At 35.3% G+C, this 17,738-nt stretch overlaps 1 protein-coding gene across 3 annotated transcripts in view; it reads left to right on the top strand.

Annotated features, from left to right (window-relative positions):
• The window catches only part of LOC145255586 (cysteine-rich motor neuron 1 protein-like), a 238,147-nt gene that overhangs the window by 16,387 nt on the left and 204,022 nt on the right, over positions 1–17,738 (top strand). For 2 of the 3 annotated variants that reach the window (XM_080114064.1, XM_080114062.1), the window contains exon 2: positions 13,258–14,776. In XM_080114064.1, the coding sequence (XP_079970190.1) occupies positions 13,288–14,776 (1,489 nt within the window). In that variant the 5' untranslated portion in view covers positions 13,258–13,287. The remainder of the gene's footprint in view (positions 1–13,257; positions 14,777–17,738) is intronic. The other variant, XM_080114063.1, reaches the window with a different exon arrangement.

The following is a 17,738-nucleotide window of genomic DNA, read 5'->3' on the forward strand; positions in this document are numbered from 1 at the left end:
CGCGAGGGCAGAGACAGACATAAGATCAGTTTTTAATGTGGGGAAAATTTACCTCCCCAAAAACAGGCACTTTGGATTAAGACAGAAAAAAAAACCTCAGTCTAGGATTTCTCCTTTACTGAACTAGGATAGTAAAAAGTGCGTATAGTATGAAAACGCGTACTACACTTTACACTTAAGGATTTCGCATCAGTGAAACATTATCGCATGATTACTTCTTTGCAGCCTACAGCATGGTCGTCTCCACATCCAAACTCAATATCGATCCGTACATTTATGTAGTAAGTTCTTTTTTGCATTCAGTCATTTTTTTTTCAATTTTTTCATAGTAGTGATCGTCGTCATCACTCTGAGAATTTCATGGATCCTTATCCTCTAGTGGCTTTTGACCTGATTTACTCATTCAAATGGCATAATATAAATGTGGGTGAGCCTCAGAAAGTCGATCCTTGAATCTTTATTATTTCTAATATTCATAAACTGATAAAAATATCTCGGAGATTAGTCTATTTGCTGATGACACCACGCTCTATAACACACACAAGGGGAAAACGAATGCACACATATCTAAGAAAATGGCTGAAACCTTGAAGAATGGCCTCCAGTTTGTAATGGAATGGGAACAAAAATGGATGATAACATTTAATGCTACTAAGATTAAGCTTCTTTCCTTTAACAATTACAAGAAACCTTCTCAACCATCTATTTCCATGGCTAATGATACGCTACCAGAAAGCTTTTCGTTCAAACTACTCAGTTTAACACTCACAGACAACATTAAGTGAAACAAATACATTGAGGACATTGCCAAGGCTGCTGCAAAGAATGTGGGCTCCCTATACCATGCTAGAAAATCAGCCATACCTGAGAGTATCTTATATCTCTACAAAATCACCATTCAGTCATGTATGGAGTATTGTTATCACATCTGCGATGGTGCATCTACTACCGATCTCTCACACTTATACAGGACACAAAAAGAATCTCCAACCTAATTGATCCCGCACTATTAACATGTCCCATCACCGCAATGTCCATTCCAGTGTTTATTTAACAAGCATTCCTGACTATACTGACCTGCAAAAGTTCAAATGTATGTGAACAAACATCTCGTTGCTCAACTCCCTACCTTAGTGTATTTTTAGGTATGGTTCCAATAGCCTTTGCGTCCAATTGGCACCGTGCCTTGTTTGATGTGAATAAAAATAAAAATATTTTTTAAAAATCCCAACAAACATATAACGACATCCATTAAATTCAATCCGGGTTACTTCGCGTCGAATCGCATCATCATTGTAGGTGCTCGTCAACAAAATGAGCACTTGATGTCGACCGATGGCGACCCAGTCACCATCTGCGTCCATACTTCTAAATGGCTGGCTTAATTTATTCGACGACCCAGCCGGGTTACCCTCGCCGGTCGCAGGTCGTCGTCCACAGCTGCACATTGTTGACCCGGTCGCGGTCGACCCATTGCAAATGTAAAAAAAAATTAAATTAAGTATTGGCCCGACAATTCAATAAATGTGATTAGGGTGTCATAAACGATCAACATTATGTTTACAATACTACAACTACTAATACTACTAATACTACTACTAATATAGATTTTTCTATTTTTTTTATATTTAATCGGATTTCTTTTAGTTTTTATCTTTTTCGTTTGTTTTTATGGGTGTTCATTTATTTTCTTTATTTTTTTTTCTCGTTTTGTTCTCTGACTTGTTTTGGTTTATGTTTTTTTTTTCATACTTTTCTTTCATTTATGCTTTATCTATAGATCTCTCTCTCTCTCTCTCTCTCTCTCTCTCTCTCTCTCTCTCTCTCTCTCTCTCTTATTCTTTCTTTCTTTCTCTACGGGTGGAACAATAAATTTGTCCCCCCCTAATAAAAACAACACTACAACTTTATTTAAAAACTTTTATTGAAAACATCAATTCAGGTAACTTGATTATGTAGAAGAGCTGACATTAATACAATGTAGCCGGCTTCAGCCTCAATCACTGCCTCGATACGGGTTCGGAACTGAGAGTATGTCTTTTCCTCAAGCACCGACAGGAGCTCGGCGAATACTCGGCGGATGGCGGCGATCAGGCTGGTTTTGGTGCTGTGGAAGTCATGTTGGTGATGTTCTCAACGTATGACCAAACAAAGTAGTCCAACAGAGTGAAAGAAGAGTACAAAGTCGTAGCACTCCTAGATCTCTTTGAACTTGGTGGCCGGCGCTGAGTCCTGCTGCCACACCCAGGGTCTGTTAACGGTCACTTGATTGCACCAGGGGATCACCGCACTCTTCAACACATCCGGACACACTTTGGTGTTTTCAAGCCGAATTCGAAGATGTGAGGTGGCATGATGTGACCCTCATTTAAAACCACACCAAAGACTATATCGTGGGTCGTTCGGTGCGTTAAGCTGTGCTCTAAAGCGTTGAATCATCCGGATTTACATTTTTAAGGTGCTGTCAATGGTCCTGATGTCATAACTTGGATCGGTAGAGAGCATCAGTTGTACAGCGGCGCATCTCCGATCTCCTCGTTGAACATTGTGTCACTTCAAGACATGATAGAAGGATCCTATCGCTCTTGATATTTGTACAACTGGCCAACTAGTAGATGGTCTGCAACAAAAAAACGGAAATTGGTTTTCATCAAACGGAAATGGAATCATGTCGTCTTTTCTAGGGCGACAATTTTATCGTTGCTATCTGTATATATATATATATATATATATATATATATATATATATATATATATATATATATATATATATATATTTACAACAATCACGCATATTTGTACCCATGCACATATTTCATGATTTTGTTAAACGTTTAATTTAAAAGTTTTAATTATATTTAGTTTTAGTTTTATTTTAGTTTGCTTAAGGTAAGATGTGACCGGAAGTGTTCTAAATGTGCTGTAACTTTGGTTTGCACATAATAGTCAATAATGTTTATTTCTATATCTTGAATTTAGATTCGGGCTATTTATTTCCAGCACATTCCCCAACAAAACTATCCGCATAAGATCGATATAGAAAAATAATAGAACTCATTCGATTTCGTAACCACATATTTATAATTCTAATGACTATGTTTTGTATCTACAATATACTTTTTTTCTCTTGGTCGACTGCGGTAACGCTCTGTTAGTTAGTAATGATAAAAGTTCCCTAAACTTTTATCATTCAACATAACATCGATATAAAAAAAAGGAAAACAAGTATACGGCACAATTACGTTTACACACTGGTTCTCGCCAGATCACCGAAGTTAAGCAACGTTGAGCCTGTCCAGTATGTACAAAATACCAGATTAAGAAACTAGCGCGATCTATCCTTCTCTCGAGAGTAGATGGGACTCTCTTAACCCGTGGTAGGCACCCCATCTAGTGATGGCGTCACGATAAAAAAAAATACTTTTGATAACCCTGGCGAAGCATCAAGTATTCAGCTACCGACAAGATTTGAATTACATTGCAAACTCGTGTAGTGAGTTCAATCTCGGCTACGACCGCGCTGGATGGGTGAAAAACGAAACCATTCATTCTACTTCGTAACCGCACCACACATTTTGAATTCTAATGGCAAGTTTCTACGATATACTTTTTTCTCTTGATCGATTTTAGTAACACACTACTGGTTAATAATGACAAAAGTTCCCTGGACTCTATTCACTCTAAACGCTTGAAAGCACACTAGCAGCTACATGGGAGCATAAAAAGGATTCATATTTTAAAAACAACCTAAAAAAAGAAACACTTAAAACGGAATCAAATATATCCAATTGACCATCCAGGTCAGTATTTGTCAATTTATTGGATCAAAAATGGCCGACATAATCTGTTTTGTTTATATTAGCCACTGAAACAATTTCTAATAAACGCCCATTTTTTTTTTAAATAGTTTTGCTTTTCTGTCTGTTTTGTGTTTTGTTATATTTTCTATTCCTATAAAAAAGGGCGGTTCCAGGCCACCGAACATTGCTAAAATATTCGTATTATAAAGGCCGTTTCTTACTTAGAAGCTGACAAGAAAATAATCGAACTTTGGATTCAACTAACTGTGCTGCTGTTGTTGTTGCTGTTACTTTAAGTACACTTGCGCCATTAAATTTTAAAAGTGCCCGAGATTCCAGAAAATCCTCATTCTATTGTAGAACGCGCCTATATTGTTTTCCTATGAATAATTTGCTTATTTAATATACAGAATACGCCTTTTTTACCAATCAAGAATCCGTTCGTGACAATCAGCCCGGCAGGTGAGGGGTCAGGAACTGGCCCACTATCTGTCGGATTGAGGTACGCCTCGTGGGTATTACCTAGGAGATCCACCCTCCCAGGCCTTGCCACCCGACTTTCTAGTGGTGCAATTTATTGCTTGTTGTTGAGGCGCCCGACCGGGGAATGCCAATGGGAATGCCCAGGCAATTTTTGGTTGGCCAAAGTGCCATTCCTTTAGGGCACTGGCTTGACAAGCAATATTTCTAACCTTGTGTCACATCTTGCTATGGTATGCAGCAAGTAAATATCTAATAGCCGGTATAAAAGTTAAAAACGAGCAACGATTAAAAATCGTTGAATTAGAACGAGTGCATTATGCCGAATGTATTTTGAATATGGTTAAATTTGTGTTCATTTTTGGTATTAAATGCTAATCCCTGTTAATCCTTAATTATGCATCGAACGGATACCGTAATGCATAGTTCGCTGCATCTTATCATAACAAAGGCCCATACCAAATTTTAGTCAGTTCGGTAGTTTCCAATGAAAAGTGGAACGGACAAACAGCATAATCAGTTGTGCACAGTACATGTAAAACAGTTCATTTTAAAAGAAAAATAAACACATACCTGGTTATTAAAAAATGACATGACACAATAGTTATATTTTATATTGCCTAAAAGTCTAGTAGATCGATATTTCTACATTTTAGAGACCCCCCCCCTCTAGAGTTTTGGAAATGTTTTGAAAAACATTAAAATAGCAAAAATATTTGCCTATTTAAAAAAAAAACACATTTTTTTAATGTATTGTTCTGGATTCTGTTGCAAATACCCAATTTTATACGGACACTATCAGGTCACCAGTCGTTGCCCGGTCGTAGGATACGTTTAAATATAATATTTTAATTTTTGCAGATTATGTATTAATTATTACAGAAACAATTCTCTATCGATTTTTATATTGAACTTAACAAATACTAGTGATATCAAAATTAAATATATATATAGTCATCCACATACAGTACTGTTTCGCAGCTCATCAGTGCGGCTAGACAGGCAACTACCTCAAGCCAGGATTGAAACCCGACCCTTTGTACGGCAGTCAAGGCTCCTAACCATTACGCTATTGGCGGCTGCTTGAACGAGTAGTGAGTTTAACGATGTTTTAACATGTAGTTTTGACATATATATATATATATATATATATATATATATATATATATATATGTCTAAACTACATATATATATATATATATATATTAAAACTAAATATATATATGTGTCAAAACTAAATATATATATATATATATATATATATCAAAACTAAATATAAATATATATATATATATATATATATATATATTTAGTTTTGACACATATATATATTTAGTTTTAATATATATATATATATATATATATGTAGTTTTGATATATATATATCAAAACTAAATATATATATATATATATCAAAACTAAATATATATATATATTTAGTTTTGATATCACTACTAAACTAAATGTACTCCTAACTATACTATACTAAGTACTAAACTAAATATATATATATATATATATATATATATATATATATATATATATATATATATATATATAGTTTTGTTCTCACTACTATATATTAGGTCCAATATAAAACAAAACAACGAAACAGCCCCATTCTATGGGGGCCGGATTCGAATGCAGACCCCACAATTTTATTATACCATCCCTTTTCAAGCTGAAACATACTTATCAAAGTATACTTTTGCGCATCTATATCAAAACCCCTGATAACACTTTTATTTTATATTCTTGTTTCCGTACGATGGAGGTCAGTGGCGTACGCAGACCCCACGGTTTTGATAAAGCACCACTGTTCAAAATGTAACATACTCATTTTTCGTCCTTTATGATAGTCAACCATGTTGGAGTCTATTCGTGTACAGGTAAACAGACATACAGCTTCATATTATATATATATATATATATATATATATATATATATATATATATATATATATATATATATATATATATATATATATCTCAAAACATAGATGTATATATATATATAGATATATATATATATATTTATATTGTATTTTGTGTATAGACAGTTTTTAGATGAGACAAGTCATAGTATTGGCTGAAGAGAGCTTGATATGGATATCTTAAAAGGTCCTACTTATCGGGCTTGAAACCGCCGGTAATAATGTCTTGTCTCATCTAATAACTTTCTGTAAACAAAATACAAAATATAAATACGCTCTTATTTTCTGATTTTCCTTTTAATTGAACACTCTGCTGGATATCTTTTTCCAAAACAAGCAACTAATCTTATATATATATATATATATATATATATATATATATATATATATATATATATATATATATATATATATATATATATATGAATTAACTTGTCATCGTTTTTTTAAAAGATGGACTTGCCAGATTTTCGAGACAAGATTCAAACAAGGGCGCAATGTCCACAAAGCTTGTAATCATATAGATTCACGTTTTACTAAAATGGTTACATTTTATTTGACGAAAATTGCATTTTATTTTCGCTTGTTTTCAACTAATGGAACTGATTTATTACAGTAATAATCTCATCGCTCTTCAACATTCCTTTCAAACAATTCACAAGTGCTTTCATCATTGGTTTTAAATGACCCATCAAGTGTTTATTTGCCGTAAAACAAAACAACCAATTCAAATAAAACCTAATGACATTATCGTTACAGACTATTAAGCAAAGTATGTGTTTATATAGCGCGCACACACACACGCACTGGGTGGTACCTTGTGTCATCTCGTTGATGGCTGCTTTAATGCGGTAATGGTGCGAGGTTATCACCGAAAAGACGCAGTCCATCAGCCAAGAGGAATGTGCACGACGTGTTCAACAATGCCTTTGTCATGAACAACGGGCATTTGGAGCATATCCTTTACGCCTGCCACCACCCTGGTAATTGTTGGTTCTTATTTTAGGCCAAACAGGTGCATGTTCCTAGCAAATCTTTATTATTCTTGCATTTGTAACCATCGATCTGTATTCAATTCAAGAAATGTTAAAACGCACACCGAACTTAACATCCAGTTGTAAGATTCTGTTGGGTTACAGCTACTATACAAAGCGACAGAATGGGGTGTGGAAATATTTTCCCTGGACCATTTCTAGAAAGTTCATTACCGAATGTGGCAGCAAGTCCTGGGAACATATACCAGAAAATAATGTTGAAAATGAGTTCTACAACATCCACTGTGACTATGCAATCCATACAGTAACGCGGGTACCCTCGCAGGAACAAACAAACCAAAAATACAGTGGGTAGCAAAGGTATTTTGTACATTTTTTTATTTTTTCATATTTCTCTGGAAATATCAAGTTAATTTGAATGAAATTTACACCCAATCTTTGAACAGATATTATCCTACCTAAAAAATAAAACGGAAATGAATATCTACTTTGTTGAAAAATATTTATTAACAAAAACTCAAATTACCCATATGCAAAAGTATTTCAAATACTGTAAAATTTCATTCTTAATCAGTCATTCCATTTTGCTAAAATATTTCAACCAATCAGAAGGCACCCCAGGGTTACTGCTCCTTACAGGTCGGTTAATAATAGCTTTCAGACACTGCGCATGTTGCCGTTTTCATTACTGTTTTAAAATGATTAAAACAAAATAATTGACTAATTATATGCACCAGGAAATCATAGCAAAGCATAAAGATGGAAAGCAACACAGAAAAATAGTTTCAAAACTAAATTTGGTGTTGAGTACAGTTGGGGAAGTCGTGAGAAAGTGGAAAACAATGGATGGTAATGCTAAAAACGTTTAAGAAGTGGTCGGTCACGTAAATTAAATAATGTTACTGCTTGTTACATTGCTCGTAACGTGAAGAAACTTGATTCGTTCAGAAATTTGGAAGGATTTGCAGGAAGCAGGTACCTGTATTCTAGATTACCGAGAAAGATTCCATTGTTGAGTCCTAGATATGTGAAAGATCGTTGGAAATTTGTTTATAAATATCGATGTGAATCGGATGACTTCTAGAACAAAGTTATTTGGTCAGATGAAACAAAAATTGAGCTTTTCGGAACCGTGTATGGAGGAAAAAGGACACGGAATTTAAACCATCTAATAGCATTCCCACTGTAAAATTTGGAGCTGGAAGTGTGATTAGTTGGGGCTGCTTTTCTGCAAATGGAATTAGAGGAATGGAAATCATAGAAGTGAAAGTGAATACAGCAAAATACAAGAAGATTTTGTCAACACATCTGTTTACGAATGTCACAGATTTAGGATTGGGCCGTGACTTTATCCTTCAGCAAGACAATAATCCCAAGGGCAAAGCTAAAATAACTATGAAATGGTTTAGCGATAATAAGATTAGTGTTCTACAGTGGCCTAGCTAATCACCTGATCGAAAATCTGTGGAAAACTTTGAAGTTAAGGGTGCATGCAAGAGATGTCAAGAATATCAAGTGATTGAAGAAAATTTGTGAAGAAAAATGACTGAAACTACCATCAAGTGATTCTAAGAAACTGTTATAGAAAGTGTTTGGAGGTTGTAAGGCAGAGCAGAGTATATACAACTAAATATTAGTAGATGTTAAATACTTTTGCATATGAGTAATTTGATTTTTTGTTAATAAATATTTGTTAACTGAGTATATTTTCTTTTTCATTTTATTTTTAAATAAATAATATCTGTTGAAGGATTGAGTGTACATTTTATTCGAATTAATTTGATATTTTTTGAGAAATACGAAAAAAAAATGTACTGAATACTTTTGCCACGGATTTAGGATTAGAAAATCATAGCAAATATAAATAAATATAAATATAGCAACGTGTTCCTTGCCGGAGCAAAGGAACAACAAATCAAATATACATCCGACACGGCATTTTTTTTTTCAGCAAAAAGTCATTTATTACCATTATTTTCCAAACAATGCCTGTTTTTTGTTTTTTCTAACAATTCATTTCGTCTGTCATGAGATTAACAAAACCTTGCTGTCTCGACACCAGCTTAAAAGTCTCTCGCCACCACCACACAAGCCATTTCTCGTCTTCGTCTTTACACGTCCATCTTTTTTCGACGCGCACTTCGTTTCTCTCCACATGGTGCGTTTTTATCTCTCTTCTTTCTTCTTCTTAACGCAAGTAGACGCACACTTGCTAATTTGCATATGTGCTCAAACGCTGCTGCAGCTGCTGCTGCTGCTAATAACTTCGCTAGCCATCTGTCCTTTGGCTGCTACTGATATTTTCACACATGCTCATACGCGCTCCGTTATATAGTATCTAGAAAACATTGCTGTTAAATCTGACATAGTTCTATGATAAAGGAAGGAGTAAGAAGCAACCTTAGTAGAAGTTAGTTTCCTACTAATGATGCTGGATTAAACCGAGCTGAGAGAGAAAAGATAATTATTATATCTATCTATCTATATATGTGTGTGTGTGTGTGTGTGTGTGTGTGTGTGTGTGTGTGTGTGTGTGTGTGTGTGTGTTTATATATATGTTTGTTTATATATGTGTTTGTTTATATATATCTTATTAATATAGTTTTTACAAAAATTTTTAAAAAATCCGGTATTGTTCACATACCAATAAAATCAAAGTAAAAATTAATCGACTCAATTAATTAAGCTTCATGATTATCACTTTTAATAATCGAACATAAAGATTTTCACAAAAATCAAGAAAATACAAGCAATCAAGAGGGCATATATATATATATATATATATATATATATATATATATATATATATATATATATATATATATATAGATATAGATATATAGATATATATATATATATATATATATATGGCGATTAAGCTACACTGAATATTCCGCGTTTTATTGACTCTAGGATTCTTCAGACTTATATATATATATATATATATATATATATATATATATATATATATATATATATATATATATATATAACATTACACTCTATAACAGGCATGACAGGGAAACAAATGAACACATATCTAAAGAAATGGCAAAAACACTAGAGGATGACCTCCAATCTGTAGTGGAATAGGGACATAAATGGATGGTCACATTCAATTCTGCCAAGACTAAACTGGTTTCCTTCAATAACTACAAGAAACCTTCTCTGCCACCAAAAGCTATGTTGGGATTTGGGCAGCAAGATGTCGGTTCACGTTACACTTGAACTTCTGCATGTCAGTACAGTTGGGGAAGCAGGGACCTGGAATGGAATTCCAGAGTCTAGCAGCTCTGGGGAAGAAACAACTGGAGTAGAAAGATCTTCTACATCTAGGGATCTCTACTGTGTGGGGTGGGATTTAGCTGCCTGTCGGGTTTGTCGAGGGTGTCTACGTCGTGGGGGCACAAGTGTCTGCAGTTCGTCAGAGCATTCACCATTAAAATACTTGTAGAACAGACAGAGGGATGCAACGTTTCGTCGATGGGACAGAGGCTGAAGCTTAGATGACAGTTCAGGGCCTATCAGATTAGCGACTCTCTTTTGAACCTTGTCTAGGAGCGAGAGACTAGTAGTAGACGCACCAGCCCAGATGTGACAACAATACTCCATACATGGGCGAATGGTGGCCTTATAGAGATACATGATACTTTCAGGTGTCAGTAGTTTTCTAGCACGGTAGAGAGAGCCTACCTTTTTGGCAGCGGCCCTGGCAATGTTTTCAATATAATTGTTCCAGCTCATGTTTCCTGTGAACGTTAGGCCAAGCAGTTTGAAAGATGTACTCTCAGACAGGGAGTCACTGGCCATTGCTATTGGTGGCAGAGAAGGTTTCTTGTAGTTATTGAAGGAAACCAGTTTAGTCTTGGCAACATTGAATGTGACCATCCATTTTTGTCCCTATTCCACTACAGATTGGAGGTCATCCTCTAGTGTTTTTGCCATTTGTTTAGTTATGTGTTCATTTGTTTTCCTGTCATGCCTGTTATAGAGTGCGGTGTCATCAGCATATATACCCATCTCAGAGGCAGTTGAGGCAGTCGGGGAGGTCATTAATAAATATTAGGAACAATAGAGGCCCAAGGATAGACCCCTGAGGCACTCCCGCATTTATATCACACTGTTCAGATATTCGACCGTCGAGGACAACCTGGATTTTTCTCTTATCTTAGAAGGATTTAATTATGTTAAGTATTCTACCAGTGATACCGTACGATTTAATTTTCCTGGAGAGACCCTCATGCCATACCCTGTCAAAAGCCTTAGATATATCTAGAGCTATCGGTCTGCCCTCCCCCGCTTTATTACTACTATATAGAGAATATGGCTATATTGAAGATATTAACTCTGGACTAAATTGAAGGGGTTAGCTCCCAAATATTTATGGGTTTTTTTGTTGTTATTATGCCGAAAAAATACGGAAGTTTATTGTACAAAATAAAACGACATTATTTTTGCCAACAATTTATTTTATTTCTTTTAATAAAATTCCGTAATTTTGTTTTCGGAAGAAATCGTTATTAAAAAGATACGATTATTTGGAAGCTAAGCTCTTCAATATATAAAGAAATATGAAATGCGTCGGTTTAAAACATCACCAAATTACATAAGCCCACCCCACAAAAAATAACAATAATGACGTGTAAAATACATAAATGTTTATATATTTACGCACCGACTTTGTTTTTTTTTTTTCAATTTTGCTTTTTTGTTTGTGAACATCTGGCTATTGTTATCAAATTATTTTGTTTTTGTTTTTCTTTTTTTGCCTTTCTTTTTTTTTTTTTTTTTTTTTTTTTTTGAAAGATTTGGCTTCAAATATTTAGTAGTCTGGCTAATAATCTATCTTTTGGCTGCTACTGATATTTTCACACATGCTATTCGACACGTTTAACGTTATAGAACCTTCAAAACACGCATAACTTTCAAATTGCTAAATGATTAAAGAAAACAAAGAATTGATGGACCTTACCATTTGCTTTTTTATTTTTCACTTATTTGTAAATTTTTCAGGCGATAATTAGCGCGTCCATGCTTAAATTTCGAATTATAACGTTCTACTACAATTACCACCAACTTTTGGCGACTCCCTTTGTTAATGCTGCCACTAGCATTTAAATTAAATTTCTACGGCGTTTACCATATATTACACGCTTAGCTTTCATATTACCAAAATACCTTGGGACAAATTGCATGCACCTTACCAACAAAAATGGGAAACATTTAACGGCTAGAGGAAGCATTAACAAGTGACGTGGCAAAAAAAAAGTGCGTTACATTTATTATAACGTTACCATTACAAATTGATCCCCGACTATTACAGTCATTAAAAATACTACCTTAAATTTCTTTTTTAATTCGGAAAGTAAGGTTGTACTCGATGTTAATTGCCGGAAAAATTATGACAAAGTTAAAGGAGGAAATTTCAAGTCTACGGAAATCATTGTTCAAATTTGCAGCAGTTTTTTTTTTTTTTTTTTTTTTTTTTTACACAATGTTCCCTCTGGAATAAATGTACTGAGTTATAATTATTTTATTTTCATTATACATTACAGGCAGACGGTAACAACTGTTATGTAATAGGCCACACTACCCTACTTTTCTTATTTGACACGTTAGGTGAAAACACAGAATAATCACAGCACATAATCAAATCCTCGTGTTAAGAATGGGTTTATAAATATTAACGTTGTCACTTCGGCACGGTATATTCATTTTGGCCACGGGCGCCAGTGCCCGTTATTTTACGAAGCCGAGAGTGGTTCCCAGTAACAACCGTAGTTTAATTGTTTTATTTTTTATTTATTTATTTTTTTTTTTACAGGTGGGGTGGGAGGCATACTTCCACCGGGCAATGCCGGTACACGAGTCCCTCTAGTAAATAATATTAACAATATTATAAAACATTACTATTAAAGAGCTATTCTGTTATACGTGTTATATATATATATATATATATATATATATATATATATATATTATTATTATTATTATTATTATTTAATTTTTTGCTTTTTTATGTACTCTTTTCTTTTCTTTTTCGAACAGTATAGATGTTGAAGTCGTAAGCATGTTAGTATGTCCGGATACTTCAAACACAATCCTATCGACAAGAACACGCCGGAAGTGCTCTTTTGTCGGGCCGGTGTCTCAAAACGATCGCCTCTTCGGACCTCCTCTGTCTTAATCGGCACGGCCATGCTTCTAGCCCTCTGCCTGGACGTGACGGCCGCCACCCTCTATCAGAGCCGGGGCCAGAACACCACTTCGCCCTTACAACCATGGCCGCACGTCGGCGACGTCTTCAAACAACGCGATCAGGCTCTTTCGGCTGACTCTGCAGCTGTGTCGTCGTCATCTTCGTCCGGATCGGTGACGGAAAAACCAGCTTCTAATCATTCTCCATCGTTTTCCAACCCCTCGACGCTGAGGAAACGGACTACAGCCCCATTATCATTGGCGGATTACCAAAACGAGCCAGACCGAAAGAACGCAACACACATCGACCCGGAAATAGTTACAGCGTCAACAACTCGAAAGACAACCATCCCTAAGCCATTGGGAGCAGCGGTGAAACAAAAACAAATAAAATTTATAGAAAAGCCAAAAATCCAACCGACGTCTTCGACCGATGCCCAAATCGCAGCCGGTGCAACATCGGATTATTTACTCTCAAACGTTGGCGAAAAGGTAGAGCAAGATTTACACAGTGAACGCATATCTGGCCAAAAACCCCAACCCAAATTACAGCTCCAACCAGAAATCTATTACGACGATGACCGCCAAATCGGTTATGAAAACCAAGAAGAGCCTGCGCAGACACAACACGAGTTTCTTCTACAAAAAGAGTTACAACAGCAGCAACGGTTAATCCAAGACCAATTACATCGACACCCGCAGCAAGACTGGATTAACCCACCACAAGACGAACAGTTCCAATCGTACGAGGATCGTCACGATGACCCTGAAGATCCCAGGACTCAGGTACGGGCATTTCTCGAAAACAACGAATCTATTATAACCAAATTAAAATTAACAACCACAATAGCTGCATCGTCTGAAAAAACTTTGGTATCAAATCAAACGTCCTCACCGATTCCGTCCACTATATCTGTACTGCCGTCATCACCGAGCAAGACAGCGTCCAGCGATGACTCTGTGAAAACCGGTTCTACGTCCGGCCCGGGGACGCCTTCTACGCCTATCTCGTCTGTGGCTCTTTACAACTCGTCGGCGCCGTCGGAAGAGGCGCCGTGGGTGATCGCACCTGTAGTGCCGTCCTCGACCGATCCAAACTGCAGCACCTGCTCTTGCCCTCGTCGTGATGGAATATACTTGCTTGATTGCCCGCCACAGTTGCGGGTTAAGGACGACTGCGGTTGTTGTTCAGTCTGTCTGCGGGCTGTGTACGAACCGTGCGGGGGAGTCTACCAGGGTTTGGGCAAATGTGCTGCTAATTTAGAATGTGTTCCATTGGAAAGCGCTGATTACCAGTCAACGCGCTACGATCTACAGGGGCCTCATGGAGATCCCCAGGCTTTCATGAAGGGGACATGTCAACCCAAAGGTAAGCTCAGTTTTCATTGTTTTATATATTTAAATAAGTGTCGGCTTCAATTCACATTCTAAATTTCTTTTCCTGTTATTTATTTTTTAGACGTGGATTGTGTTCTTATTTTCACAATGTTTCGGTTGATGTAACCTCCGGCCTTCTTTAAGCATATCTTGACGAACTCGGTATACAAAATAAATAAAATTGTACATTTAACAATTGTATAGGTTTAAGGCTCAAAAATAGACTTCGTAGCCTCATAGGAGATTTCCTTTTTCCTTCCCTGCAACCTCTTTCTCATAGAAGAGATGTGGCGAATTTGTCTTTGCTTTATCGTTATTTTCATGGCAAGTGCTCGACTGAGACTTATTCTATGGTCCTACCCCCCTCCGCCAAACTTTCATTAGTCTAGATGTAAACACTATCAATAATTTCCCCCACTCTTTATCTGTGCCTGAACCTAAACGTAGATTCCATGAACAAAGTTTCTTTCTTAGAACTGCACGCCTGTGGAACTGTCTTCCGTTATCCTGCTTTCCAGCTGACTACAATATGGTTGTCTTCAAGTCCAGTGTAAACAAGTTCTTGATAAGCCGTTCCCCTTAAGTTAACAAATTTACTGAATTTCCATTACTGACAATTACTACATTGTCCAATTGACTACTGTACACTCTTTAACCCTTATCCTCGAGTGGCCTCCGAGCCTTGATAAGTGGTGATGCCTATGTAAAAAAAATCATACTAGTATTGTCCGCAAGCATATGTAGCGTAGTGGATAAAGTACTTGCTAAAAAATCTAGTTTAAGGTTACACTCTTCTGGGGTTTTTAGGTTCAATCCTAAGTGCGGGAGACATACTTAATTGCGAATTACTTAGCACTTTTACGCGGCATGCCTGACGAAAAGAGAGCATGCTGCACTCATGGATTTAATAAAGGGTTCCGTTTTAAATTTCGTGCAGATTTCCGAATCCGACACAAAGATTCAGGACTAGATACACCTGAAGAAGGTCGGACGTTACATCGACCAAAACGTTGTGAAATTAACATTGAAGATAAGAACAATAGTCCGAATAATTCAAATACGATCTTTTCTCTGCAGTTAAATGTCTGTGTTGTTATGTGTCCTTTTTTTTAACCTTTAACTCAAAATACACGGACATAAAATTCGAGTTTTACAATATATATGTCTAACGGATTAAGGGACAATAAAAGACATGACAAGGCTGATTCTCTATTTGTGCGAATTAGGCACGTCATTCACGCAACCTGTGATGACGAACAGCAACTAGGCATAACCATTGATTGTCGCTGATTCGTTACTCAAGCAAAATCAGCGCGTAAACAGCAAAACGGATTCAGTCACAATATTCGGCCATGAAATCGAAAGCTTATTTTTTGGTAAAACCTGTAAAAACATTTGCCGAAAATAAATTCTCGATTTTTGTAACCCTGGAAAAAAATTGATCATGTTTTTACCCAAATCTGCTTTAAATAAAATTAGAATCGTATTTATAGGAGTTTTCTAGGATTCTTATATGTCAAAAGCAGGAAGCAGCCAATTTAAATTTAGGCGGACGAGCTTCTGTTTTATTTTTATTTTTATTTTTATTTTATTTTTCGTGAAAATTATTGGGTATTTAGCAGAGAAGCCACCAAACAAAAAAGGGTAAAAATTCAAAAATATCACAAGTAAATATTATTGAGTAGATTTCTATCAGGATTTTGTCTATTTCTGGACTTTTGAGCCATTTTTGATGCTCCGAAGACGGCATGTTTCCGGGGTGGGGGAAATAAATTATCATCTAATAATTTATTATTTAATAATTTCTCATTTAAACGTATAAAAAAAGTTGTTTTTTTTTTAATTATTTGTTCTTTTTTATCGTAAATGTGTTTTTGGTTTTAGTTGTTTTATCAGTGCTTGTTTTTTTTTTTGTTGTTGTTTTTTTATATTAACTGTTTAAATGGAAAACTGCGATGTCCTCTGAAAATAAAGAGTTTAGTTTTTTTTTATTTCAATAAATTTTAAATCATAACTTTTTCTAAAAACGAAAACGGTAAATCTCTCGTTTTATTTATCTCTTTCAATGATGATTTCTTTCTGTGTTGAATTTGATTATCCTATTGCCTTTTCCATACATCCTGTCTCCACCGCATTTCATTTTATGATATATGGTGTATTTTATCCTCATATATATATGTGTGTGTGCGTGTGTGCGCGTGTGTGTGTGTGTGTGTGTATGTGTGTGTTTCATTCATTGTTTAAACAATGAATTTTTGTTTTGAAAATCATATTCCTGAAAGAAATTCTAGTATCAAACCTGCAATTATATATATATATATATATATATATATATATATATATATATATATATATATATATATATATATATATATATATATATATATACGCGAGAGAGATAGAGAGCGACAGACAGAGAGGGACTGAGAGAAGGAGAAGGCAAGAGAAACGATAGGGGCATTAATATAGTAAGAGAGAGTGCGGGGAAGAAAGAAAAAAGAACGAAAGAAAGAAAGAAAAAAAAGAAAAAAGAACGAAAGAAAGAAAGAAAAAAAGAAAAAAGAACGAAAGAAAGAAAGAAAGAAAAAAGAAAAAAGAACGAAAGAAAGAAAGAAAAAAGAAAAAAGAACGAAAGAAAGAAAGAAAAAAAGAAAAAAGAACGAAAGAAAGAAAGAAAGAAAAAAAGAAAAAAGAACGAAAGAAAGAAAGAAAAAAAAAGAAAAAAGAACGAAAGAAAGAAAAAAAGAAAAAAGAACGAAAGAAAAAAAGAAAAAAGAACGAAAGAAAGAAAGAAAAAAAGAAAAAAGAACGAAAGAAAGAAAGAAAGAAAAAAAGAAAAAAGAACGAAAGAAAGAAAGAAAAAAGAAAAAAGGAAAGAAAGAAAGCATCTGGTGATCGACAATTCATAACATATTTTGTTTTTCTAACAATCGGCGTTCGAGAAACCCTGCCGT

The sequence above is a fragment of the Euprymna scolopes genome, chromosome 31 (assembly GCF_053919585.1).
Source record: "Euprymna scolopes isolate OS-2025 chromosome 31, ASM5391958v1, whole genome shotgun sequence".
NCBI classification, from domain to species: domain Eukaryota; kingdom Metazoa; phylum Mollusca; class Cephalopoda; order Sepiida; family Sepiolidae; genus Euprymna; species Euprymna scolopes.